This window comes from Centropristis striata, chromosome 1, assembly GCF_030273125.1.
Source record: "Centropristis striata isolate RG_2023a ecotype Rhode Island chromosome 1, C.striata_1.0, whole genome shotgun sequence".
Classification (NCBI taxonomy): domain Eukaryota; kingdom Metazoa; phylum Chordata; class Actinopteri; order Perciformes; family Serranidae; genus Centropristis; species Centropristis striata.
Genome location: NC_081517.1, coordinates 35,451,008 through 35,478,580, shown reverse-complemented (window position 1 = coordinate 35,478,580; position 27,573 = coordinate 35,451,008). Strand labels below are relative to the sequence as shown.

Sequence of the window (27,573 nt, the reverse complement as noted above, 5' to 3'; positions counted from 1 at the left end):
AGCCGCTGCTCATAAAAGAAAATGCAGATTAAATCCCGCGAGCTGTCCAATCGACAGTGCGAGACTGGAGGTTATGCAAAGCAGGAGTGACGTCAAATTCAAACCGAGCTCGAGCCCAGGGGGTCCGGGGCCACCTAGGGGTGCCACGAAGAGTGTCCTGGGGATTTAGGAGCGACTTAATTTAATGAGAATAAATAAATAAATAAATAAATATAAATATATATATATATATATATATATATATATATATATATATATATATATATATATATATATAAATATATATATATATATATATATATATATATATATATATAAATATATATATATATATATATATATATATATATACACACACACACACACACACATATATATAATATAATATATAATATATTTATTATTTTTATTATATCGTCACCCTGTTAAAATAATCGCCTCACTCATTTTTTCAAGTTTTGCAGGAAACACAAAAAACTTCCCCAAAAGTGTAACATATCACATTTATTGATCATTTCACTCAAAAAAGGATGTAACAAGGGATGGCTATTGGCATAGTAATAACACGGTGTGTAAATTAAGTAACTTAAGAGAAATAAATGACTTAGGCAATTTTTTTAACATGCCTTTGTGACTTAAGCAAGATATGGTAACACTTTATTTTGAAGGTGTCTACATAAGAGTCACACAAGCCTGTCAGAAGAAGGCCTAAGTCACATTTTATTTTGCTTTAAGCCATTATCTTAAAGGGCTAAAATCACATAGTCTGATCAACTGAGGATGTAGGAGATTTTACCATAGGTGACCGGCGTCATGAGGAGATGATTTAGGCAAAAAAACAATTTTGACAAAAAATTACATAGGCGATTATTTTAACAGTGTGATGATATATTTGAGTGTATACAAAAGCAAACAGATGTTGTCTTTCGATAGATAGAGACATGCTCATTGTACATTTTGGATTTCAGAAGAACATGTTTACACTCATACATTTAATGTTCAAAAAACACATTATTTCTGACATAAAATAGTGGAGTAGCAATATACTGGTATTGACAATAACTGTTTTTTTAAGTTGATATTATATTAAATAATCCAGTTGAATTTTTATTTTTATCTTCCAGATCTTCATAAGATATCGTCACTATACCATTATTGATACTAAGATTGATTAGTCAGAGTGTTTTTGGACGCATCTTGAATCTTGCATCTGCTCTCTCTGTTTCTCTGCACCATCACTGCAGCCGGGGAATAACTTTATGGGAATCCTGTTGGCTCATTTTAAAGGCACAGTTTGTGAATATTGGCTATGTGCATTTCTCCGTGTTTTGGAGATTTGAGGAGTATTCCTGAAGTTTTATTGCACTTTCATGAAATTTGGGGACTCACAACATAGATATCCTGATTAGATATCACTCCAATAACACAGGATACTACATTTCACATGATGCAACTAATATAGTGTTATTTCTTTTGACCCTTCCAGCCCAGTAAATCCTGATGTGTTTCGACCTCCTATTCCCAGTTAGCAACACATACAAATTTAGTCTCACAGCCCAAGCTGAGATAACCCTGATTACCCTGTTTCTATTTCAGGAGACAGGATAAGACGGGATAAGTATGACAGTTTCACTGCGTCCAAATACTATAATCCTGAAGGTATTGTTATATACAGGAGGGTAGGGCTATGTCTACTGAACTGGCAAACGACAATGGCCAATCCAGAGTGAAACATTGTGATTCATTTTAACTGATTAAATTGTAATAATAATGTGTTTGAATTCAAAATGTCAATAATAATTCATGAATATTCAGGCTTCCTGTACGATCTCACTGCACAAGGCTTATCTGTCTCTCTTCTCTTAGTTCGAACATAAACTGTTTTACTTTGGCCTTGTTTGAACTCGATTTTGAGGAAAAACTGACAGCCATAGTCTCTATCAGTTAATAAAATCAGAATTGGTACTTTTTGAGCACACATTAATGCCATTAGTGCCACTGGTTTAAATCACGATGTTTGGCTCTGAGGTCGATAGTTGTCAGCCATCGCCGATGGACGATAGTATCATCCATTGGCCCAACTTTATTATACTTTATTATTAGCAACAAAACCCAGTTCAAATAGTGTCTTATCAAATAGAAGGCAATGTTGTTATGCACCATGTGTATTTGCCATTTTATATTTCCAACTACTTTTAACATAATTTTATTGTCTTTTCTTTTCTTCCCAAAATTCTCTATTTGGGGGCTGAAGGCATGAATAATAAATAAAGCACTGACACTCCACATACACTCTTTGCCTTTTTCTTCTACCCGTCTGTTTATTTTGGGTGCTTAAGATGAAATTTAGGACACCAAGTTGCATGATTAATATTCTTCCTTCTGCACAGTGACAAAGGGTTTTCTGTACACTGAGATTTGGCTAGTTGGGAGTATGCCTGACTAAAACTGAGTCTTTCAGAAGGACTAAAGTTTAATTTTATCTGCATGTAGTTGAGCTCAGTGTCCACTTCCCTTTAGTACAAGCCCACAATAGCTCCACGTTGAATGCTTTTTTTCTGAGCTGCAGCTGCAGGCTCCACAATAGAAATCAATGAAAAGGCAGAAGACATACAAAGACTATTGCAACTCACAGGGAGAAAAAAAGAGTGAATGGGTTAAGACATCTGACATTAACTGTTGTTTTCTCTAATAAAGCTCAGAGACGAGGAGAAAGAATGGAGATATTCAGCAGAAAAAGCCCAGGGCAAAGGGAAATCTAAAACTCCATGACTGAAGGGAGGAATGAAGGCTCACCAGAAATCATCAACCATGGACTCGTCACTGAACACATCCTCAATGTGCCTCAACGAGGAGTGAGAGTGTGTGAGTCATGTCTCTCTATCCCTGGCAGCTGTTTCATCAGCAGCCTGTCAGCCTTTCCAATCGGCGAGGGGCACTGAGCCAGAGCGAGGGGGAAAACCCAACCCAAAACTCTCCCTAAAGTTTCACAAATTCTGAAACTTAAACTTGGTTTGAATACAAACGAGTTGGCTGCAGCATCATTTAAAACCTTGTTTAACCCTTAATAGGGCACTCATTGAAATAATTGCAAATCCCAAATTTCAACCCTAGAGAATATTGGAGGATATTACATACTGCCAGAATGTGTAAAAAAAACATACAGACCTGGGGGAGGGGGGTAATATTTTGAGAAAAAAGTTTACGAGATTAAAGTGGCAAATCTACGAGGAAAAAAATGCGCAGATTTATGAGATTTAAAGTGGTGAATCTCTGAGAAAAAAAGTTGTTTTTTCCCACTTTTTTCTCGTAAATTTGCAACTTTTTTCTCAAAATATTACCTAAAGTTACCAAATATAGTTCCTCGCCTGATAAAGGGTTAAAACAATACATATACAAAATAATAAATTTTGGCAAGCAACCACAGGCAAAAATCATTTTTAATGCACTTCTTCCAAACCAATGGAAAGAAAGCATCCAAAATACACATTGTGGTGTATATTTTAGTTGTACTTTGTCTATTTGCCTGTTGATTTCTTCTAAATGCATTTAAACATTCATTTAATGTAAGTAATAGTCTCACAGTGGTATCTATAAGTTAACAACTTTAACCCTATTCAGCTGTCGCATATTGTAGGAATTATACAATACATATTGTTTTTTAATAGAAGTTTTTCGGTTGTACTCTGAGTCAGAAATATCACTTCAAGTTTCCAGTCTCATTCCTATCTATATTCTGAAGGTTTTTACAGATGTGTTTATTTTTATATCATTCATAGCCTAATTTGTAACATTTTTTCTCAAATTTTTCTGATTTATGGAGTGATCATTTTTTAACCTGCTTTATCCAGTGTTCAGATTTCTGTTCTGGAAATGTTTACAAATGAGTTCATCTTTAATAATATAAAACATAAATTCCAGAAACTTGTAATACAAAAAAAAACATTTTCTTTATGTAAGTAATCACGAAGCTTCATGGTGATTTCTATTGGTTAAAACATTTACCCTATTCACCTGTAGCACTCCCCTTAATGCAAATCTGAACCCGGAAACCACATTCTTGCCACAGGATGCTGCCTCCTGGGTGTGAATCCACCAGTCAGTAAACCATTTCAGACTCCTTTTTTTATTTGACTAAACTCAGCACTAATGGTGTCCATTATTATATCACAGAGCTGAAAAAGCTAATAAATCCCCTCACATCCTGTCCATCCATTTCAGATTGCTTCATAATGTTGTTACACAGGGGCGTGACTCAGCGCTGGTCTCTAGTAGAAATCCTTAACAGAATTAGGATAGACTGATAATCTACAGGGCATTTATACACAGACTTAGTTTCTTTTAAATCTGTTTCTTTAGTGTGGTCTGTTGGCCACCCATCTGCCCAAACACCTTGTAGTGTAGCGACAGCTGCACACACTGCCAGTGGCACAAAACACACACACACTCTGCAAGCCCACACACAGACCGTTAGCCAAACACAAACTCTGGTGGCTGCAGATTTAGTGAGTCAGTACATAAGATATGTAACAGGAAAAGGAAACTGCTGTGGCTGCTGCTACAGGCCTGCAGTTTTGATCTGAGCTGCTTTGTTAATATAAAAAGCACAGAACTTCAAACAGAGAGCCACAAGTGACAGGATTTCAATTCAAGCTGAGATCAAACTGGCATCAACAGAGCACCACGCCCAACATCAGCACACTGAAACTACAGCTGATAGACCATTAACAGCTTCAGGAGCTAGACATTCCCTTAAGGCTTTCATTGTGCATCAAAAGAAATGAGAAAAAGTGCTCCTGCATACACATACATCACGTTAGAAGAACTAGAATAACGGCCTTGTAGTTTCCCTTGACCTCTGACCTCCAAAACAAGTGGACATTGTGCCAAATTTCAAGAATTCCCTCCAGCTATTCCTCAGATATCTATGGATGTATAAAGAAAACTGGATACAGTGTTGGAGGCAGTGCCCTGTTCATTCCTATGAAAGTTGCTCAGTGGCACATGAAGCCAAAAAAATGTGGACTTTTCTGTATAAAATTTAAGCAAGAGCACTAGTCTTTCCTTTAACCCTTCTAGTCTCAGGCTTACATGAACTGAGAAAGGAAAATAACTCTGGATTGAACTGGATTTGGCTTTTAGTGAATTCTACAACTTTTAGGAACTGATGATTTAAATAAATTAAATAAGTGCTATTTAAGAGTTTGTATTGCTGATTTACAGACATCTTCTCCGCAGTGTAAGTCTAGTAAAAGTCTTTTTGGGCCTCATGGTATCAAGAGAAGTCATAATTCCACGGTTTGCCCACTATCAAATTGGCTTCAAAGCCCGGGGCTGTTCCTGGGTTAGGGAATTTGCAATCATGCCCTCAGGTAGGTGGTATTTTCTTTTTTATAATAAATATTTTTTTACTATGGACAGGCTGACTGTGAAAGTGAATTGCCCTTCTGGGACTAATAAAGTATTCTGAATCTTGACTCTGAACACCAAAGGTATATCAGTTCATCCTTGAGTTTAATGGGCATTAGTGCCAAATTGTAAGAAATTCCAACAAGGTGTCCCCGAGATATCTTCACAAGAACGGGACATATGTACAGCCTGAAAACATAATGCATCCAGCCACCAATCATCTGTGTAGACTAGAGGCATAAAAACTGTGTCAACTGGCAATTCTTTATTCTAAGAAAAATGATGCAACACTTTTATGAGGTGCATTCAACTATGAATCCTACGTCTCCTTTCCCTCTCACACAGTCTGACATGAACCATCAAGGCATCGTTAGAGCAGTACATAATGTATGATGATATTAGGTTAAGTGGGTGGAAGACAAAGATGTGCTACATCAGCTGCCAAGCCTCACTTGGGAAGTTCAATAACCAGGAAATGAGCTCATCATATCGGACTGTTCTGAGAAAAAAAAAGAAAAAAAAAGTCCACAGTTGTATTTTCCCCTCTCTGAAAGCTCTGAGCAAGAACATGCAGGTTACTCACAACAGTTGTTTGTATGGCAAGGCCCTCATCATTTAATCATTTGTCAAAATCTTTATTCTTGATATCAACATATAATTTCTTACTAGTTGAAATGTTACAATGTACAAATAGTAAACTTTTACCGTTGGCTTCTATTCAAAAACAAGTACAGATCATTATTACATTTCTTTACATGTTGTAATTCCAAGTCAGCATATCCATAATGTCATCTTGACTAGTTGAAATTCTAATGAATGATATCTAAAACTCAATTCTCACTAGTTAAATGTCAAGTCTTAATAATGGCAATGTTCACTGGATATGATAGATTGTTTTTACATTGCTGACATCATAAATGTAACTCTAGATATCTTACAGTAAATTCTGACTGGCCACATGCATTTTTTGACATGCTCGATATGTTGCTGCAAGTAGAAAATGATATTCGTAGTAGAAAGAATTATATTTGAGATATCTACAGTTCCTTTTCTAACTAGTCGGATACAAATTTTACACAATGAAAAAGGAATTTTCACTGGAGATAGTTTTATGGAAATGTATATGGTAATTAAAACGTTGACACCCACATATTTGATTTTGTTGATATGTCAGACAGATCAGAAATGCAACTGTTAATATCTGAAATGGGAAATTCTTGAACATGTTGAAATGAAATTCTAGATATCTGTAATCATTTTTGTCACATGTGAAAAATGGAATGACATCTATGATCAATTCAGAAATATATTTGTAAATCAGTTTTGAGCAATTTCTACATGTGATAATATACTTTGTTGCACGTTAAAATTGGAACAAGTGAAATAAACATTTTAACTAGTGAAAACCACTTTTTTACATGCCATTTTGACTGAAAAACTAAAACTTTGATTTGAAAACTAAATCGTTACTAGGCAGTACTACTGATTACATGTTAAAAGGGGTTGGCATAGTGTATATATATATATATATATATATATATATATTCTTCACAAAATAAACTTGTAGTGATTCAGCAGTGTAGCATGGATCACTAACCAGACACATGAACTCCCCCTTTTGACAATTCTGAGGAACTGCACCTGAAGTTATTAACTGTAGAGCAAATTAGATTGGGATACAAAAATGAAACATAACTTAGTTTTAATATCAAAGAGGATTTTGGGAACTTTAATCAGTTGGCAACACATATATGACATCAAATAGATTACTTCAGGACAACTCATGTTTGTTTTTTTCAAGTACAGTTCAAGTGCAGATAATTTGTATAAAAAACAAAAAAGGTAGGAAAAGGTACCATTAGGTAACACTAGATAATATGTACATGAATGACATAATTTAAACTTAAGGCCACTGATACATTTGACACACGTTTGCAGCAGATTTAGCTTAAATGTCACACTGCTGGTTTATTAGACAGATATGACAAAATACTGTCACCTCACACCCCCATTAACCGGTTCCTGCTCTTTCTTCATTAAAGTAAAGTATTTTCCTAAAAAAACAACAACAAAAAAACAGTCCAGACTGTGAGACTCCTTTAGATATTGTGCGTTTTGTGTGTTACAAAGAAAAAGAAAATCCAGCTTGTACTAATGATCCAGTCACTGGGTTACAGTTTTAGACAAAGACATCATTATGAAGACAGCACACTGACTAAAAAGCATGATTCAGTACGACAGGACATTATTACGGAGCTATAAATATGTTTCTACTATCATTTAGTTGCATTCTGGTTATCTACCCTAAATGCTGCCTCACTTTGTCGACACGATTCATTTTTGTAGTCATTTTTGTAGACGGCCATCAGTGTCGTATATAAAGGAGTACAGTTTTACCTTCCAATGGATTCACATACTTTGGCATCATTAATAAAGAAACATGCATTTGGGTCTGGAGGACAGCCTCCTTGTTGTAGCAAACCACAGGCGCTGCTGAGTGCTTCATTAGTGACATCATATTGATCAGATAAATACAATACAGCACACAATCTACAACAGCAGTATTCTCACATCTGAAGGCAGCATTGTGCTTGTGCAGCAGCTGAAGAAGCTGTTTGAAACGTTATACTGAAGGTGCAGCTTGTGGGAGAGAAAACAAATCAATTGCACACCTGAAACCTCACACCGTACGACTGTTTGTGGTCCCGTTTGCCAACATTTTTGTCTGGCAGCAATCTCCCTGACTGTCTCAAAAAAGACAGACTACTATAAGGTGGATTTCCTTCTTTCTGTACGAATGTATATGTCGTTATGTGGATTCAATCATAATTAAGACCAGTGGTGAGTCCATGTCTGTCAGGAATAGTCACTTTAGAGACCTATGTGCCAATTGGTAGAGAATGCAGTCAGGGTGAAATACTCTTGTCTTAAAAAAATCAAGTCCACCCCTGATGCTGCAAATATGGTCACTCACTGATTTTAATATTTTATCCTTGGATTGTATTATTCTGTGAATTTGATTTCCATCTATTGGTATCTGTTTTATTTTGTATCTTATTTTACTATTATCATGAAGTGTGTTTTATTTTTCATAATTTTCCATTCATTATGGCATTCAATCCTTGTTTTATGTATATTGATATTGTGTAATTTCCTAATTGTGATACACTTTGTGCTACAAAAGTTTCTTCTTCTTCATCATCTTATTATTTGATTCCAGTGTCTTCTGCTCTTCTGTTTTTGGAGAAATTAATGTTTGTTGTGTGTGTGTGTGCGTTGCTGGACATGTTTTGTGAGATGTACAAGTGCCCTGTCCTCAAGAGGTAAACTATTTTGAAATACTATTAAATGAAAAAAAAAAAAACAAGAACATAAAAACATTCAGCACCAGGTACGCACTCCTGCAGTCCTCATCATGGCGCCTGTATCCACTTAGTCAATAAGACGATACGTCCTGCTCCTGGTTCAACGTTGTACATCATTAAATATATTAGAAAAGTTTCTTTTAAAAAGCCAACACGGAACAGAGAAGTGTCTGTACACTAGTCATCCATGATGCTGAGTCCTGTCAATAAAGAGGAAAGGCCTATTCCCGCCTTCGGTTTCTTCTTCATTAACAGGAAAGATAAGCACTCCAATAAGAAGAAGACTGCTGTTATACATTACTTCTACAGAGTGCTGGTCCAGCTGACGGTGACGCCTTCTACACATGAGTGCTGAGGTTTGACCCAGATACAGCTTATTGGGAGGAGACACTGTGCGTCAGGAGTGTGCAGTGTGTCCCTGTGGTCAGCAGGGGGGGATGGTGAGGCTTCTGAGGTCACTGAGGTCCACTTCAGTTCACCAGAAGGACGTCCTCGTATGTCGTCGTTCTGGAGAAATTCAAAGAAAAATGTTGTGATCTTCTGTAGCAACAAGATTTTACGTAATAAGCCTATATTCCTACTGTAAAGACACATAATGGTCATATTTAAAGAAACATACTTCAAAATTATTTTTTGAAAATGGACACGTTGGAGACATGCAACATTTTTAAAATCTCATTTTCACTTCTCATTCTCACTCTACCTTAAAATACTGAAAATAACCTATGTTGTCATCTTTTAAAAACAGATCAGTAGTGATACAAAATAGCAAATGTGTGAAGAGAGGGGGTGGTTTTATACAGGAAATGTCACGGAGCAGAATCTACTGGAAGATACTGCAGTTATATCGTGTGCATCTTAACCACTAGATTACCTGACGAATCGAAACTAAAATGTCTCTTACTTTCATTTTAAATGTACTCTTTCAATTTTTCATATATTGTTTGTTTATTTGTTTTGGCTTGGAAAGGACAGTTACAGATACAGTTGGATAGTTAAAATAAAACCTCCACGTTTCTGCTCCAACAGAGCTTCATCCCTATTAGAGCATGACTGTGCCGTACTATAATCAGAATAAATACCACACATAAACCCTTACATGTACATAAATAAATTGAATAAATTGAATAAATAAAGTGACAAAAAGTAACACAGAGACACACATAAAACATACATTTTTAAATATAAATAGTTTAATAATAAATAATAAATGAGGAGAATAAAAGGATAAAATGAAAGAGTAAGTACACTACCAGTCAAAAGATTGCCCACACCTTCTCATTCAATAGTTAAAAAAAAAAGTATTATTATTTTCAACTTTGTAGATTAATACTGAAGACATACTATGAAAGAACGCATACATTATGTAGTAAAAAAAAGAAAACGTGTAAAAACAAACGAGAATATGTTTTATATTTTAGATTCTTCACAGAATCCACCTCTTGCTTTGATGACAATTTTGCACACTTCTGTTATTCTCTCAGATTCAGAGCTGCTCTCCTGGAATGGTTTTATATAAAGAGGTGCACCTTGTCAAAAGTTGATTTATGGAATCTCTTGCCTTCTTAATGTGTTTGAGACCATTAAAGCAAAAGGTGGATACTTTAAAAAATTAAAAATATAAAACAAATTCTGGTTTGTTTCACACTTTTTGTTTACTACATAATTCCATGTGTTCCATAATAGTTGTGATTTTTAAAAATATTAATCTACAATGTTGAAAAAAATAAAAAAAATCAACAAAAACATGAATGAGAAGGTCTTTCCAAACTTTTGACTGGTAGTGTATATCTTGAGATGAGATGAGATGAGATGAGAACTTTATTGTCATTGAACAGAGTAACAAGTACTTGTGGATTTGGTTTTCTTCAGTTTCTCAAAAGAAAGGCTTGGCCTGTTGAAACCCTTTCAAAAGTCCCTAGAACTCATAAATGCCTGATATACCCAGGATGCTCACACAATGTATTTTCCCTTCTTTCCTTTGCTTCAACCTGCTGACGTATTGTTTAGATAAACTTAGATATAACTCTCCTCCTCACCTGTCACAGCAGCAGAAAAAGGAGCACGGCGAGGTCTCCAGACCCCTGAACTTCCCAGAGTTCGGAGCGTCTGTACACTCTGCTATGAAGGCATGCAGGTCTGTGATGTGGATGGGTTCTTGTGTTTGGTGCTGTGGAAATCAAAGAGTACACATTATTGTTGTTTTATCCTTTCTATTTTGGAGGTCAGAAAAACAGAAATGATAATCTGGTTGAATATGTTTTCTACCTTGATGGTCTCGTAGGCCCCTGTGATGAGAGCAATAAACAGCGACAGCACCATGTAGATGAAGAGGGAGATGAAGGTGTACAGGTAAACCTGGCTGAACAGCCACACCAGTGTGCTGCTCTCCTGCATCTCCGCGAATGTCACAAACATGTCGTCCCCGTTAATGAGGGAGAACAGACACTCTGACACCATGGACAGAGAACGGAACTGAGGGACAGAAAACAGAAAGCTCAATCAAACTTATGCAAACTGACATTGTTTATATGTTACGCCAAGCTTTGAGTTACAGTTATTAATGCTCCACGGCAAGAGGTATCTTTACTCTTTAAACTAAAGAAATCTGACTTCAGCAATAATGATACACCAAATCAAGACGTCTACTAGAGGAAGAGAGGGACAGCAGCTATGAGTGAGTCATACTTTTTTTTTTTGGTTTAAATTTCACTGAGTCAGTTTCTGTGGGTGGAGAAGTTTCATGTCCACAAAGAGTTTCTTAGAAGGTTGGTGGTTTCACCTCGGTTTTTGAGAATGGGGACACTCATATGAGTCAGGCCAATTAAGACAGGTGTATTTTTATATATTTCAAAAGAGAGCCATAAAGATTTAAAGCAATACTACTTCTTAAGAACCAATGAACACAGTGTTTTAAGATTCAACCTCTGCATTTAACCCATCCTTTTTACGCACCAGTGAACACACCATGGTTAGGAGCAGCGGCAACAAATTTCTGCAACCCAGGGAGCAGTGCGGGGGGGTGGTTAGGTCTGTCACTCAAGGGCACTTCAGTCCTTGACTGACCTAAGTTTTATTGAAGTTTAAAATGTTGCGGATTATGTGTAAAGTAAAAAAATAACTACCTGTAATTATCTAAAAGTTGTTTAAAACATGCAATTTGTGCATTTAAAAGGTTAAGCATTGATGAAAACAGTGTTACTCACTATGTAGGTTTAAAAAAATAAAAAAAATAAAAAAGTGTGTTAAAATAAACAGCTAAATGTGTATTTTTTATGTTTCATTTCCACTAGTCTGAAAGAAAACATGTTATGGAAGAAAAATAGCCCAAAATCTCAAAATTTACCAGTGCCTGTCACAAGAAACAAGTGCACATTTACTCCTTGCCTACAAAAGTTTCAGTTGTGTTCACCTTGACGTGGTATGGTCCCAGGACAATCCAGCCACAGAAGCAGTAGCCCAAATAAATGACAGCCACACAGCAGCAGAACCGAATCACATTGGGGAACGCTGCTCGAAGTGTCACGATCAGGATCTGTGGAAGTCACAGAGACATTAGACTGATCAAATTACAACCTGAGAGAGAGAGAGCACAGACTTGATTAACAGGAATTTATTACATCACATCATCCCATAAAGAGGAGCATTTTCTCACCTTTTGACAAGTTATTAAATCAACAGGATCTTAACATTATCAGTTGATAGCACACCAGTGTGTCTGTGACTTACGTTGTATTTCTGGAAGAATGTGAGGTAGCGAATGACTCCGACCCACACTAAGAGTGTTGAGGTTCCCAACAGGATACCGCACAAGTCATACGAGGACATATTCTGTCAGGGGATAACAAGGGACACTTAGAAGCGGCTTACATTACATGCAACTAACAGCAAGGAAAAACTATATTACAGATATCGTCATTTATAGGGATAGTTTAGATAACTTTAAGTGAGACTGTATGCTCTATTTATCCATAGTCAGTGTGGTCTGTATGCCACCTGTGTGGAGAACTTCTGAGGACGGGGGCAGCAGCAAAATATATTTTAACCATCTAAAAAAATCTGTTGAAGTTTACACAATATTTAGAATACTTTCACTGCTTTACTTCACTGTCAGACAGCCATTTCCAATAAGAAACTGAAGTCATAATATCCACTTATGTTCACCAAATTCCACTGACAAAAGCAGTACTTTTACTTCGTAGAGCATGGGGATTGCTGCGTTGATTGTTATGTGTGACTTTGGTGAATCTGAACTAACCTTTGAAAAACCAAAGTCACACAATAACACAAACTAACTCACTGAGTGAAGCAGCGGTCAACCATCAATCCCTGTGTTCTGCAAAGAAAAATGACTGTTTTTCTTTAATGGAGTCTGGTGGCATTGAATAGAGCCTCCATAAAGGCTTCGGTTTCATGTCGGAAAGTTTCAGTTTCATGCTGAAGACAAGGTAAAAGTGGTGAAAATATTCTAAATATGGCGTAAACTTAAACTAATACAGATCTTTTTGAAGGATAAAATATGTTTTGCTGCAGCACACTGCAGCTCCTGGCTGCTTCTACAAAGTGGGGTGTGCTGACTGCCATCCACTGCAGGTAAATCACTGACTATAGATAAGTGCCTCATACAACCCTACTTAAAAAAATCCAAACTATCCCTTTAAGAGCCTGGTGGTAAACTGGACACACCTTAGACTCAATGCCGATTTTGATGATGCTGCCAGTGATGGTGAGGATATCGCTGATGATAAGGAGGATGTACCACCCGTTAATGAACTCCAGCCGGTCTCCCCAGCACACTTTACGATCCAGAGTGTCCTTAAAAAACTGCACAAACTCCTGTTAAACACACAGAGACCATCAGAGGGGAATTAGCTAGGGGTTCACATCTAGTAAAAGCTGCATTGACTGGACATTCATATACAGTAAACACACTTTTACAAAAAAAACAAAAAACAGATTATAGTTATATCCTCCATTTTCCTTGTAAAGCATGATTCTGCATGGACTGGTGAGTGTAATTCTGTTATTCAAAGATAATTCTGTTGTTTGTTTACTGACTTTAGTTGTCAAAGACTTATTGTACCTGTTGCAGCATGATGCCTCGCAGTATGGAGCGTCCACACAGCACCAGTGACAGCGTGCACACCAAAGCCACAGCGACATCAAACGCGACGCGTGTGTAGTTCTCAGCTGGATGTTAAAAGGGAGGAAGCAGAGCTGTTAGCAGTGTTTCAGATAGATCTAGTAGTATAATACTACTGCTAAGTATTGGTGGTAGTGTATTAATTAAAAATTTACTTCACGCAATAACAATTCCTCTTAAATCAGTAATAACAAATGAAAGCAACTTTTAATATAGCTTTCCTCAGGCTCTTTAACATATTTGCTTGCTACTGGTTCATTGTCATGTTTCACTTGCTGCTATGAGTGTCATGTTACTTGCAGTATCACGTCCGTCCACTCACTCATCTCACCATGTCCAGAGACACTTGGGTCTTTACATTCCTTTATTGATGCCTCATTTTCCAAACGGATCTTCACCTTGCCGCTATGAGCCCTGTTGTCCAGGACTATCTGCAGGAGAAAAAAGACACTTCATATCATTTGAAACTGTAGTATTTCAGAAAACAAAGTTTGTGTAATGAAATCTAAGCAGAGATGTCCTTAGCCTTGTTTCCATCAACAAAGATTTGCATGAGAAAAACTTGATGAAAACACCAAAATTCTAAATAAACTTTTGGAAATGAAAAGTTTTTACGCTCGCTTGAAGGTGTTTTTGTCTTTTTTTCGAAACATAGTTAATTCTGATGTAGTGAACATTTAACTCAAGCAGTTTCTGGTCAAGACGAGCTGACCTGAAAGAACAATTATAAGTTGCCCGATTTAATTTAATTCCTGAAGACATATTTTCTCTCATGACTGGCCAAAGTTGTCCGATAGCAACCTATTTTTTAAATTACTTTTTTTCTCTCTTCCTCAATCTCTTCTTCTACTACTGTTTACTGAAGGATTAGCCTACAGCAAAACATTACACTGCAATCTTCTGACCAAAGTACGTTTATTCAGCTTTGTTTATTCACTCTAAATCAGTTGATGGAAACGTCCCTTACCCAAATTTTGTGACATTTTAAAATTTGATTCGACTTCAATGGAAACGCGGCTACCGTTTCTTTCAAATTGGGCCGCAGCTACCATTGAGAACAAAGGGTTCATGTTTTTTGTAATATTTGTAGAAATTTGAAAAGTTTACCATCTGAATGATCCGCCGGCCAAACGGCAGACCTGACTGACATCAGTTTTAAAGTCAGCCAATAATCAAGATTCGCATCTTAAATAGGAATATTTAGCAATAAATTCTATAAACAAAGAAACGTGGCTAAAAACATGGCACCCAACTGCGTGGCTCCCTTCACTAATGCAAAAGAGATCTGCCTTCTGGAAGAAGACACCAACCACAATACTCTTTTTTGATGAATAAATCGAATCCTGATCATATGTATACTTGTTTAAAAGTCAAGAGTTTTGCTTACCGTTATGTAGAAAGTGTAGCAGTCTGGGATCTCATTGTTGATGATGGTCTGTATATTGATCGCCTTCAACTGGAACTCTATTGTGACGTTAATGAGCCTTGAAAATAAATACAGATGATACACAAACATAAACACGCAGGTAGAGACACTTTGCATACCTCTGTGTGTGTTTTTGAACCAAAGCCTGTTTTGGTGTTCTTGTATACATGCTTTAGTGTGCGTGTGCAGCAAAGATAAGAGGCTTGTTGACAGTCATCATCAGATACTGCAGTGGTGAGTCTCGCCACTGTAGGCCAAATGAGGAGAAAGCCAAAGCCATGTGAAAAATTAAGCCTTACTTGTGGAACTTGAGTGTAAAGTTCTTGTAGCTGCTTGTGAGCGGAGCTGGAGGGACGGCCAGCGGGTCCACACCTACACAGTCTGAGATGAGTGGAGAACAGACAGAGAATAGCCATGTTAAGTGAATACTGAAATATACTGGAGAGAGAGAGAGAGAGAGAGAGAGAGAGAGAGAGAGAGAGAGAGAGAGAGAGAGAGAGAGAGAGAGAGAGATGAATAACAGAATTATAATTTATTGTAAATATTGCTTTCCTTATCTTGTTATCTTTTTTCTGATGCTTGCTTTGGCAATATATACATTGTTATGTCATGCCAATAAAGCCAATTGAATTGAATTGAATTGAATTGAAATTGAATTGAGAGAGAGAGAGAGAGAGAGAGAGAGAGAGAGAGAGAGAGAGAGAGAGAGAGAGAGAGAGAGAGAGAGAGAGAGAGAGAGAGAGAGAGAGAGAGAGAGAGAGAGAGAGAGAGAGAGAGAGAGAGAGAGAGAGAGAGAGGAACAGGATGTCCTTTTTTTTTATATATAGTGAGTACAGAGTTACAAAAACAACATTTTATTATAATTTGATGTGGCAAGTCACAAAGTGGCATTTGACATCCATGTGATACCAGTTGAAGAAAGATTTTAAAATGTGGTTATTTCCACCATTTCTTACTTCCTCTTAATTTTAACACACAGAGAAGAGGAAGTAAGAAACTCAAAGGATTTGCAGCAACTTCTCTGTTCTCAAAAGATGAGTTGACATAAAATGATTTACGGGACGAAAACATATGACAGTAAGTTGGACTACAAAAAAAAATACATATCCATATTTCTGAAGAGACTGTTGCTGTAAGAGCAAGACCAATATATAGGTTGGTTATTAACGTCCAGTATTGGCCTATCATAGACATACCAGTATCTATCAGTATCTGTGTGTGTGTTGTCCCATATGCATAGATATTGAAACCGTTTTTTTTAAAGAAGATATAATGCAGGAAACAATGCTTGGTGTGATATAGAAATGGTGTCATCATCATGCAGTTTGCCCAGCAGAGTGCTGGATGAATAAAATGTTCAGCCATCATCTACAGATGGATGAATAACAACAACAGCAAACGTGCAACAAAGTGTGGGAAACCTTCTCCAAAGATGGTGCTGTAGTTGACCATGCAAATTTTATGTACAATGCATAATAATGTTAAATATTCCTTAAAAAAGTTATTTGTTTAAGGAAGGAAGCTACCGTCTAGCTAACTTGCCAGTCATATTGGTGCAAAATCGATGCACAATCCAAACAAAAAAGGTATTTTTTATTCCACCTCAATAAGCAATAAAATCATTTTTATATCCATAAAATGTATTTTTAAATCACTTTATTCAAATTGTTGGCTTTTTTAGTAGGTAGCTGTGTGATAAAGGGAATAAGGCACAGTGAGTCATCATCATGTCAGGGTTTATCTCACAATATTGACTCACTCGCAGTACATCATCCCTTCCTTACCACCCCTTCTTTGATGGTAAAAGCTACTCTACAAAGAACATTACCTATGTGAAGCCAATATAAAAAACATTAAAATGCCTGAACCGATACTTAACATTTACATGCATCCAGAGATTACATTACATTACATTACATGTCATTTAGCAGACGCTTTTGTCCAAAGCGACTTACAATAAGTGCATTCAACCTGAAGGTACTAGACATAGACCACAGGAATCAAGTAAGTACATAACTTTAAGAGCTAACTGTCATCGCTACAGGAGTGCTATATGTTAAAGAAGAAAAGAATAGAAATTTTTTTTTTTTTTTTAAATATATGTGTTAGGTGACCATGGCTTAACCGAGGTATTGTTGGAAGAGATAGGTCTTCAGCCTGCGGCGGAAGATGTACAGGCTGTCTGAGGTCCTGATGTCGGTAGGGAGCTCGTTCCACCATTTGGGAGCCAAGACAGAGAAAAGTCTGGAGGAGGTTTTGAGGCGAGTTGACCCACGGAGGGTGGGAGTCGCCAGTTGTTTGGCTGATGCAGAGCGGAGAGGACGGGCAGGGGTGTAGAGTTTGACAAGGTCCTGGATGTAAGTAGGACCTGAACCGTTAGCAGCAGAGTACGCCAGAGCTAGAGTCTTGAAGCGTATCCGCGCAGCCACTGGTAGCCAGTGGAGGGAGCGGAGGAGGGGTGTTTAAAATATGAATAACTGGACCCCTGCAAAGGTACAATCTACAGAGGTGCATTGCACTGACAAAAGGAAAGAATTGTCGTCCTTATCACGTAATTATGACCTCCGTATCTCGTAATTGTGACTCACTATCTCATTATTACCAAGTCATGTGTTACACCAAACATCAGGTTGTATGACCTGATTAAGTGCAGTGGTAAACTGCTATAGTGCCACTGTAAATGTATTTTTTCCAGACTCATGACTTTGCACCCATGGAGCATTTCATACTGTATTTGCTGCTCTTGAAGGAACACAGGTCACAGTGTACCATGGACCTTGAATTCGAACTCTCGCTTTATAGTTGTTGTCTCAAACATATTATACTGTGGCACAGGGCAAATTTGCACTTCTTTATACGTCCAGAGGAAGTCATACTGTAGTCTATATTCTCTCTATATAGATATATCTTATATTTATATAGAAGGCTCAGGTTTTTTATTGTATACTGTATTGAGGTTTTCTTCTTTTTGTTGTGTTCATTTTTTGTAATGATAGAAATAATAAAGAAAGAAAAGTAAGATTGAGAAAATGTTATCCTTTCAATACATTTTATTTTAAAGCAATTGTTTATGTAAAATAAAAATAAGGGTTGCACTGTTATGACTGTTGTTATTTTTTCACCTCATAATATCAATAAAATGTGATATAAAAGCCAATACAAGACTGGCATGGCATGCATCCTCAAAAAGTGTTTATTTCTAGTATAAAAGGGAAGCAGGCACTGCTTTTTTTTTAGTGTTTTGGTGTTTTTCTGTGTTTTTTAGTGACCAGGTTATGACCTGCTTTGGTTAACACACAGCAGCAGAAATATTCACAACTGTGTATAACTGCACTTTGATGTGCTCGTTGTACTGACTCCAGCAAATTAAATGTGAACAAAAAGAACAAAAAACCAAGAACTCAAAATCTCAGAGAGAGTTGATCACAGCTTTGTAGCACTGTTGATGCAATGCAATGTTAGTAGAATGACAGGACAGCAATATCTCCTTCACGCTGCACCGTGAAGTTCATGTACCTGTTATGACGTGAGGGTCTATACTGAACGTGTCATTGGCTGGGTCGATGCTTCCCTTCTTGTAGTACTGCTGGCAGAGGGAGAGCGCGCTGTTGTTAAAACCAACACCGTAGACGTATGCGTATCGTCCCACTGTGGTCTCTGGTAAGGCCAGATACTATGGAGAGGATCACAGGAGAAGATTTAATTAACTGGGCAGGGGGTCAAAACAGTATATAAATCTAATCTAAGTCTAAGTCAAAATCTATAAGTACCTAATAGTTTTTGTGGGGCCATGACAAAAAGTTCTCACAGTCTGAGCTCAAAATAGTTTTATTCCTTAGCACTTGAGTGTGAATGATTTTAGACTGGTGAATATGATTTCTTTATTTGTCATTGTGCTGTACTGTGTTTATCTGTGCTTCTTTTACATGTGAACTTGGACTACCTGCTCTAGTCTGTACAGCGTTTGAGTTGTTTTTTAAATGTATTTTATAAATAAATTTAACTTGATAACCCAACTCACATTTTAATTTTTGTTTTTCACTACATTTTTCAATTAAGAAAAATATATTATGCATTTATTCTCAACAAATCATGACTTCATTCTCTTGCTGAAACACATTAGATAGTCCAGAGGTTTATAAATTTACATTTACATTTAGTCATTTAGCAGACGCTTTTATCCAAAGCGACTTACAGGAAGAGTAAAAACAAACAATCAAGGTATAGTGCAATAATAATTAGTGCATCAATAAGTGCTAGTGACAATTCTTTGAGGAGTAGAATTATCGTGTGGTGCTAGGAAGAAGATGCTCTCTGAAGAGCTGGGTCTTCAGGAGAAAATGAATTTAAACAAATTAATGTATAATTGATGTGTGAAACTAGGTGCCACATGCACATTTAAAGAAGTTACTTACCAAAAAAAAGACATGATTAAAAATGAAGACATAAGTTAATCATGCCCACATGTGTTGTCCTAGAAGGCATTGTATTAATTAATTCGTTGAGCTACAGGTGAATAAAAATTTGAAGGCAGAATCATACAGAATTTCAAAGAGCCATACAGCATTATGTATTTCTTTATATTTCTATATTTTGAATTGTAACTTGAAGCCTGAATTTGGTGTTTTTATCTTAATAAATATAGACATTTCCACCATAAATTGCTGCATGAATGCATGGAAAAAAGTGTTTGTTTCTCTCTCTCTCAAAGATTCTAACCTGTTCCACGGCATAGAAGATGTGGTCGTAGACATCGTTCTGCGTGTAAACAGCAAAGGAGTCGTCTGTGGACTCATCATAGTCTTTGAGGAAGAGGTGCTTGAAGGTCATAGTGTTCTCCTCCTTAAAGGTCACCACCACCTGGTTACTGAGGCCAAAAAGCACCAACTGCGCAAAGAGAAAGGGGAGAGTGAGACATGTCGGGAGGAGGAACAGCGGAGACAAAGAAAAACCCTGAGGCGGTGTGTTCCAGGTGCAACCTCTGAGGCTGCAGGCTTTGTGTTTAAGAACAGAGCTGTAATTCATGGCTCACTTATCACCTAAATAGAACATTCCCTGTGTGATTTTGCACTTCATAAATCACCAACAGGTCCCACTCAGGAAATATAGACAGATAGAGGTGTACACAGATAAATAAAGGATGACTGTATAGATTTCTGAGTGCAAACTTAATCTGCGTTGAGATGAGAACATTGCTGCCCCTTCCACTACCACATGAAACAATTTACTAAAGCATGTGTCCTGGAGGATTAATGACATTTTGGGATGACTGCAGCCTGCGTGCACAAGGCTGATTTTTTTTTTTTTTTAACTTTTTTATTTATTTTATTTTTAGGTTTTTACAAAGTTTAGTGTTTGGTTATCGGTGGGCAGTCGTTAAGTTGAAGAAAAACATTTTAAATCAGTGTGCTGCAGACAGAGTGCAGATCTACTTAAGCAAACAGGGAAATGCAGACAATAAAAAGTGGTAAATAAGTGTTAATTTAAGTTCAGCAATTTTGTGTCTCATTTGAAATTGTTGTTTATTGTTTTGTAGTTTGCAAAAACAAGAAAAGCAAAAGAAACCCCAAAAACATGACATATATCTGACATTGGCTGCCCTTGTTTCTAAATTTCAGCATTAGTCATTGAAAAGCCCCATATAGTTCAGCAACTATATTATACCTTCATTGTAATTGTTAAATAGTTTTTCTCTTATAATATTCTGAGTGATAATCACCATAGATTTGTATATTTGTGTCATTTCCCCTGTACTTTAGCTTCACACTTTCATGCTATTAACTGGAATTGGTCAGTTCACACTGAGCCAGAAATTACACTATATATTATATATATATATTCACCTAAATCAAATTGGACAGGAAAGAAAGTGTACATGTAAAGACAGATTGTCAGTACAGAGAGACAAATAATATTGTGGTGCCACACAAAAGAGCAATACAGGATTGAGATGCAATGTGCGATGTACCTGAGCTGTGACCACAAAGATCTTGAGCAGCTGCAGGATCAGCTTGTAAGGCTTGCGGCCCTTGGCATGATATTTATCACAAGGGCTCATGAAGAAGTATTTCAACTTCCTGCGAATGGCCTCCTCTTCCTGGTCAGCTCCGACCCAATGACCCGCTGTCGCCGTGGGAAACCGATGGTTGTTATGGCTGTGGCCATGACTGTTGCTTTGGTGGTCATGCTCTCCACTGCTGTCAGTGGAGCCGTAGTGAGTCACTGAGCTGGACAGGCCTCCCTGTTCTGAAAGACAAAAATGACGCACGTTCAGTTTCTAATGCAGATTTTGATCTAAGAACTTCATCTCAGCCAACACGATAAAAGTGCTGAATCATCTTTGATCATGAGTCTTACTCAAAGACAAATGTTGCAAGCTGAACAGCCTGAGACCCTCAAAAATATCCCACACTCGCACACAAGCTGCCACTGACCTTCTGCTAGCCCAATAACAGCAGACCTCATTATATTGTTCCGCAGATGTTTACTTCTATTTGACAAATGGCGACAGCTAATTTTGGAGTATTCCAAACTGCTGAGCCAAGTCTAGTCATTTCAGGCTAAATTTCATACATGGGCTTCACTTTCTACTCAGTGACAGTGACGAATTCCTTACAGCATCCTGTCAGCACCAGGTATGCCCGAGCCTGAAATTCTTAATCTGACATCTTCTCTTTGTCTTGCGCTTTGTACGGATTAACTCTTCTCTGTCCCCTCTGGCGCTTTGAGCACATGCTCAATGTGGCTAAACATGTGATGTGATTTAACACTTGTGCTAGGGATTGTCTTCCAAAGCACAGGGCACAGAAATAGCCAGTATCTAATTTAATTTAATACACTTCTTATCTTATTAAATTTGCAGAGGAGTCAAACTTTCACCCGTCTCTTTGACAGAAAAGAAACTGATGTTAAAGTTAGTGATGTCACATTAATATTAATACAAGTGTATCAATGCATTTCACTCAGAAAGTGAGAAATATTTTGTCCAAGAGTCTGTAGTATGTCTGCTAGTTAATGTTGCTCAGTGTAGTAGATTACTAGTAGGAGAAGAAGAGAGGCAGATTCCTGGGACGGTTATGTGACAGAGCTAACAATTCTTAACATTCTGGACTGACTGGGTTTGACAACTGTAAGAGCAGAAATTTAGGAGAGCATGTATGAGGTTAGACAGAATAAAACCACCATCATTCTTTTGGGCAGAACAGGGAAACCACCAACTACTACTTTACCTATAGTGTTCTCCTGGCTTTTAAAGGTGCAATACGTGATTCTGGAGAAAGATATTTGATTGGTGGGTCTTATTCTCTGGTACTATACTGATGTCTTGGGTTAGTCATCTAGACTACCTCATTACATTACGTTTTTTTTTTTTTAAACAACCCAGGAGAAAAGTTATGGTTGCAAACAAAGCTGGTCAATGTGTCATGTCTTTGTAAGAACTGACCACATTGCAGGAAAGCCACAAATCAGGGGTAGGATAATCATGCTTAATACTTGTCACATGCTTTTTGCCTGCCGGACCTGGGTGCATTAAAGAAAAATGAAGAATGGGGTCACTCAGTTTTTTGCAGGAAATGACTTGTTGGAAAGTCAAAGGCAGCACATGCAAGGTCAGATAAACTGCTGAGTCAGGAGACTTATTGTGTCAACAGACACAGACACAATAAGTCAGCAGAGCAAACCATCAGCTTAGCAGAGTTTTCTAATGGGAATGAGAAGTGAAACAGGACCAATAGGCCAACGGTGTTCAATTAGTCAGCACTAACTTTGAACTAGATGAAAGTTCAACATTACATAGAAATGTTTGGCATTGGCACAGCACCAAATGCTTGTCACGGTGTGTGTTTTGTGTAATTTTGTAATTTTTGTGTTTTGTGGCCACACAATCAAGCTATAAAAAAACACAAAAAACACGTCTAAGTAATTTATGTTTTCTGATTCCGGTAAAAGTGCAATCCGCATATTTTGTTGGGGATCTGAAACATGGACTGTTTGGGGTTTGACTCAAAGTAAAAGTAAAAGTCATCCAGCTAATTTAGAAAGTCTGCTTAACAAGACTGACCTCTTATTGATGTAAAAAAAACTATTATTACTATTGTTTCAGCTTTGTACTTCAAGACCAGTCAATCTATTTGGGATTGATTGCAGGTCCAATATGTTTTTGGACTTTTGTAAACTGGGGAAAATAAGAAACTGGGGACTATATTCTGAATATTATTAGTTGGAAAAATCTCATCTTTAAACTCTTCAATTATGTTTTTTTTATTAACAACAAAAATATTTTATAGAACTTTTTTTTAACATATGCATAAGTACTTTAAAGACATTCAAAGAGACTTTGATGTGTAAAATCAAGTAAGTAATTAAGTTCAAATTCATCTATTGATCAATTATCATCCACCTATCTGGGGCTGGCCGCGGGGCAATAGACTAAACAAAATATTCCAGACATCCCTCTCAACAGACACACTTTCCAGCTCTTTCTGGGGAACCCCTAAGCAATATCAGGCCAGACAAGATATGCATGCTCTGGGTCTGCCCTGAGACCAGACCAGTTGCACCTTAGTGTATAATACAGCTAAAGAAGCATGCCACTTACTGCCCAGCACAGAGCTTTAAAGGTCTTTAAAAAACATGAGGACATTCTGTAATATTTTTAACTTTTTAACTGGTCACCTTCTTGCGTGGTTTAAGTCTTAAGAGTTAAAGTCTCTTGACTCTGTTTTTTTGCTCAATGACTGTAATCAAAGTCTGACAGGAATGTTTACTGTGCATGATTCACTTTAGGAAGTAAATTGCAACCTGAGATTTTATGAAAACAGCATGTGGTTTCTGGCAGTTAACCAAACCCACATTCAAAGGGACCATTTCCTACATTATCAAACACCTGTTGTTGACCTCACTGAAATTTTAGCTAGCTGTTAAGGTTAGAAGAACAACATTGAGACAAGCACTGGGTTTCAACAAAATTAGCTGAGAGTGATATTTCAATTAACTACAAACACCCTGGCTTCAACAGGGGTTGCGTGCCTTGGTGAAAGAATCCAACTAGCTTACATTTCGTGCAGACAATAGGCGTAAGGTCACACATATCTTTGATCAGAGGAGTGTGTCGATCGTCACGGCAGATAGCAATCGGACAAACAAAAGTGGGCGCAGGCTATTGACTGGGCCACCAGTTTTGACACATGCTGAGTAAATCTGTGAAAATATCTGGCTCTCCCGGTTCATGGTCGCCTGTGGAGTGCCAACAGAGACACTGATGTAGCTACAAGTCTGTCGGCCTGAATCCTTACTGTTACCTAGAATCTGTCGACAACTTGGTATCTGAACATATGATCTAGTCTGGCAGTCCACAGCAAGAGGCCACCCACAGGTTAGGAGTACAGCTTCCGCTTATACCCAAGATAAAGGAAACTTCTTGCACAAAGTGCAAGAAGTTTACACTGATATCCAGTTCCAAATAGGTTGGAGGTGATACTTCTGAGGAAGTAAAATGCACCCTTCTTTGGCAACAATGTTTTACATGATGATGCCACATCCTTAATTATACATAACTTTCTAAGCGTAAAAGCGTCTAAGCTGTTCTTTCTACTTTGACACGGGGGTCTATGGGGATTGATTCACTTTTGGAGCCAGCCTCAAGTGGCCATTTGAGGAACTGCAGTTTTTTTTCATGTTGCAGCTTGGTGGCTCAAACAGACCAAGAAAACACAAGCTGAAATTAAATTACTTAAACACTCAAGGTCTACTAACTAGTTTTTTTTTTCAAGAGCTTTCAATTGCATATTGCAGTCTTAAAAGTTTTGGAAAAGGCTTCTGAAATTAAGATCTTCCGTGTTAAACTACTGTTGTCAAGGCCAAGAATGAACTTTCACACTCAATTCAAAAATCTTTCACAGTACAGAGGAACACTATAATCTGTGGAGCCATGCTTCACCCAACCCTCATCAACAATCTTTGAAAACAACTGCCGACTCAACCATGCGTGAGACAAGCTTATGAAATGGTGTGGAACTATTATTATGCATGACAGAGTCAGACTGTTCAGATGTAGATTTGCTGAAAGGGGGGCTAATGGTGGCGGCTGTGCAGCATCTGGGTCTCAAAAAAAGTCTCAGCCAACATAGTCTTGCACTGAAACATCTAAAACTGGAGCAAGTGCTTCACACCCTGGGTATTATACTATAGTGCCACATAATGTTAAGTTAGCTCATTCAATTTAAAGCTGCATTCTATTACTGGTAGTCTGCAATATTTATTTTAAGGTAATCTCCCCCTGAACATACAACAAGGACCAACAACTTTTTTCTATCTTGATTAAGCTTTCAATTGTTTTTAAGATTAACCAACCAATCATTTAATCCAAAAATGTAAACACCAAAAAAAATAGAGCACAATCTCATGTTGTTCAATGTCAATATGTATAATTTTATATTTTTTAAATTATATATATATATATATATTTTCTGGTTGTAGGTCACTGCTTGTGCTGCGAGTAGCTGGCTTGTAGATGAGTTAATTTTATGTGTGCTATTTTTTTGTTGCTGGTGTTAATATTTATGTCTACCAGGATGCTGTGTGTTTTGTCATTATCATTAGTATTTTTCCTTTGTATTTAGTGAACTTTTTTTTTCCATTATTGCACTAATATTGTTATTGCACTATTATTACTATCATAATGTGTACAGCCTATTTGCTGCATTAACATACCATACTTATATTACAATGTGATCCATTTATCCTTGCAATTTCTATTTTTTTTAAATCAAATTTTACTATATTGTTGTGTTGTGTGCAATGTCAAATTGGCCCTTGGAAGTAAATTTTTAATAGAATATATAAACAGATAAAAACAAAAAAATATTCACATTTAAACTGGAAACATTGAATATTTTTTGTCTTGGAAAAATAATCAAATGATTAATTGGTCATCTAAAATACCACACATTTTCTGTTGATCCACTGATCAATTAGTCAAGTAATCATTTCAGCTCTATAGTAGTCTATTTTTTTTTCTATTTCTTATTTCTTATTTTTCTATTTTATTTTTTTCTATTTTTGTCTATAGACAAAAATTACAATACCTGTAGTTGAGTGTAAACAACACGTATTTAAGTAAAACTTGTTGGACCTTTAATACCCATCTCTGACAGGTGTTTCTGAGTTGTATAATAATCAAAAGGAGGCCATTTTTAGTAACCTAGCTGTTACTGTATTCCAGCTACATTTCTGCCTACATTCCAGTATTAAGACAGGACTTGTGGAGGAGTGGGCAGGGAAAATCCCACTGTCTACAAGGAGTGGGGCAACAAAGCCTTCTCCTACTTTGCCCCATGGTCTTGGAATAATCTGCAAACTGTGTTACATTTTACAAACCTAGTATCCCTGGGAAAATGTAAAGCAATTCAAACCGTCCATTTTACTGAAAAGTGCAATTGTTTTACCTGATCTGGATTCAGTACCTTTCTGTATGTATAATGTGTGTATTGCCTATTTTTATTTTTTTACTGTTTTTACTATATGTTCCCATGTTCTGTCACTGTCATTTTAACCTGTAACTGGCAACCAATCTTGGCCAGGTCTCCCTCGAAAAAGAGATTGCAATCTCAAGGGACTTCCTGGTAAAATAAAAAATAAAAAAATAACAATACGGAGTCATCACAGCAACAACATGATGCTGACAGAGCAGCTAGGGGGAAAACACACCTGATAAAAATAACTAACTGTACCTCAGAAGATAACACTGTAACGGCTACTAGCGGCTGAGCTGACCTTAACGTTGTGGATATCTCATGAAAAATAACATGTACATAACATATATATTTTAAAATGTGTATTAATAAGCAAAACAAACACAGCTGATAAAAAAAACAACAAGCTATCTGTCGTGACTAACGGCTGAGCTCAATTTAAAAGTTAAATGTCGGTTGCTACGTTACCTGAGGAGCCCGGGTGTCCTGTCGCCGCCATGTTATCCGTTTAAAAAACAATAAGTGGGTAAATCATACAGCTAAAAATCAGAGTAGACGATAGCAGTTTAATAAATTGCAATAAGTGTTTACAGCTCTCTTGGCACACAGCTGTCCTGAAGCAGCAGCCGGGCCGAGCTGCTCCGCTCTCTTCCTCCCTCTCGGGTCATGTGACTGACACCATGTGACCACATCAGCCTCAGCTCTGTGCTCCAGTGTCAGTCGGGAGTTGTTATTTTGTATAGCCCGATGTAACCC

At 37.2% G+C, this 27,573-nt stretch overlaps 1 protein-coding gene across 2 annotated transcripts; it reads right to left on the bottom strand.

Annotated features, from left to right (window-relative positions):
* Nucleotides 1-7,109: 7,109 nt before the first annotated feature.
* mcoln1a (mucolipin TRP cation channel 1a) lies at nt 7,110-27,462 on the bottom strand. 2 transcript variants are annotated; one of them, XM_059340153.1, is made up of 14 exons: nt 27,286-27,462; nt 21,312-21,589; nt 20,063-20,230; nt 18,860-19,016; nt 15,643-15,724; nt 15,305-15,401; nt 14,240-14,348; nt 13,858-13,964; nt 13,461-13,610; nt 12,504-12,605; nt 12,187-12,309; nt 11,043-11,249; nt 10,814-10,944; nt 7,110-9,281 (listed from the first exon to the last, which is right to left on the bottom strand). In XM_059340153.1, the coding sequence occupies exons 1-14, from the start codon at nt 27,314-27,316 to the stop codon at nt 9,245-9,247; spliced, it is 1,779 nt and encodes a 592-aa protein (XP_059196136.1). In that variant the 5' UTR covers nt 27,317-27,462; the 3' UTR covers nt 7,110-9,244. The 2 variants fall into 2 exon arrangements, with proteins under 2 accessions (XP_059196136.1, XP_059196144.1); XM_059340161.1 differs by having other exon boundaries at nt 14,249-14,348.
* Nucleotides 27,463-27,573: the final 111 nt, after the last annotated feature.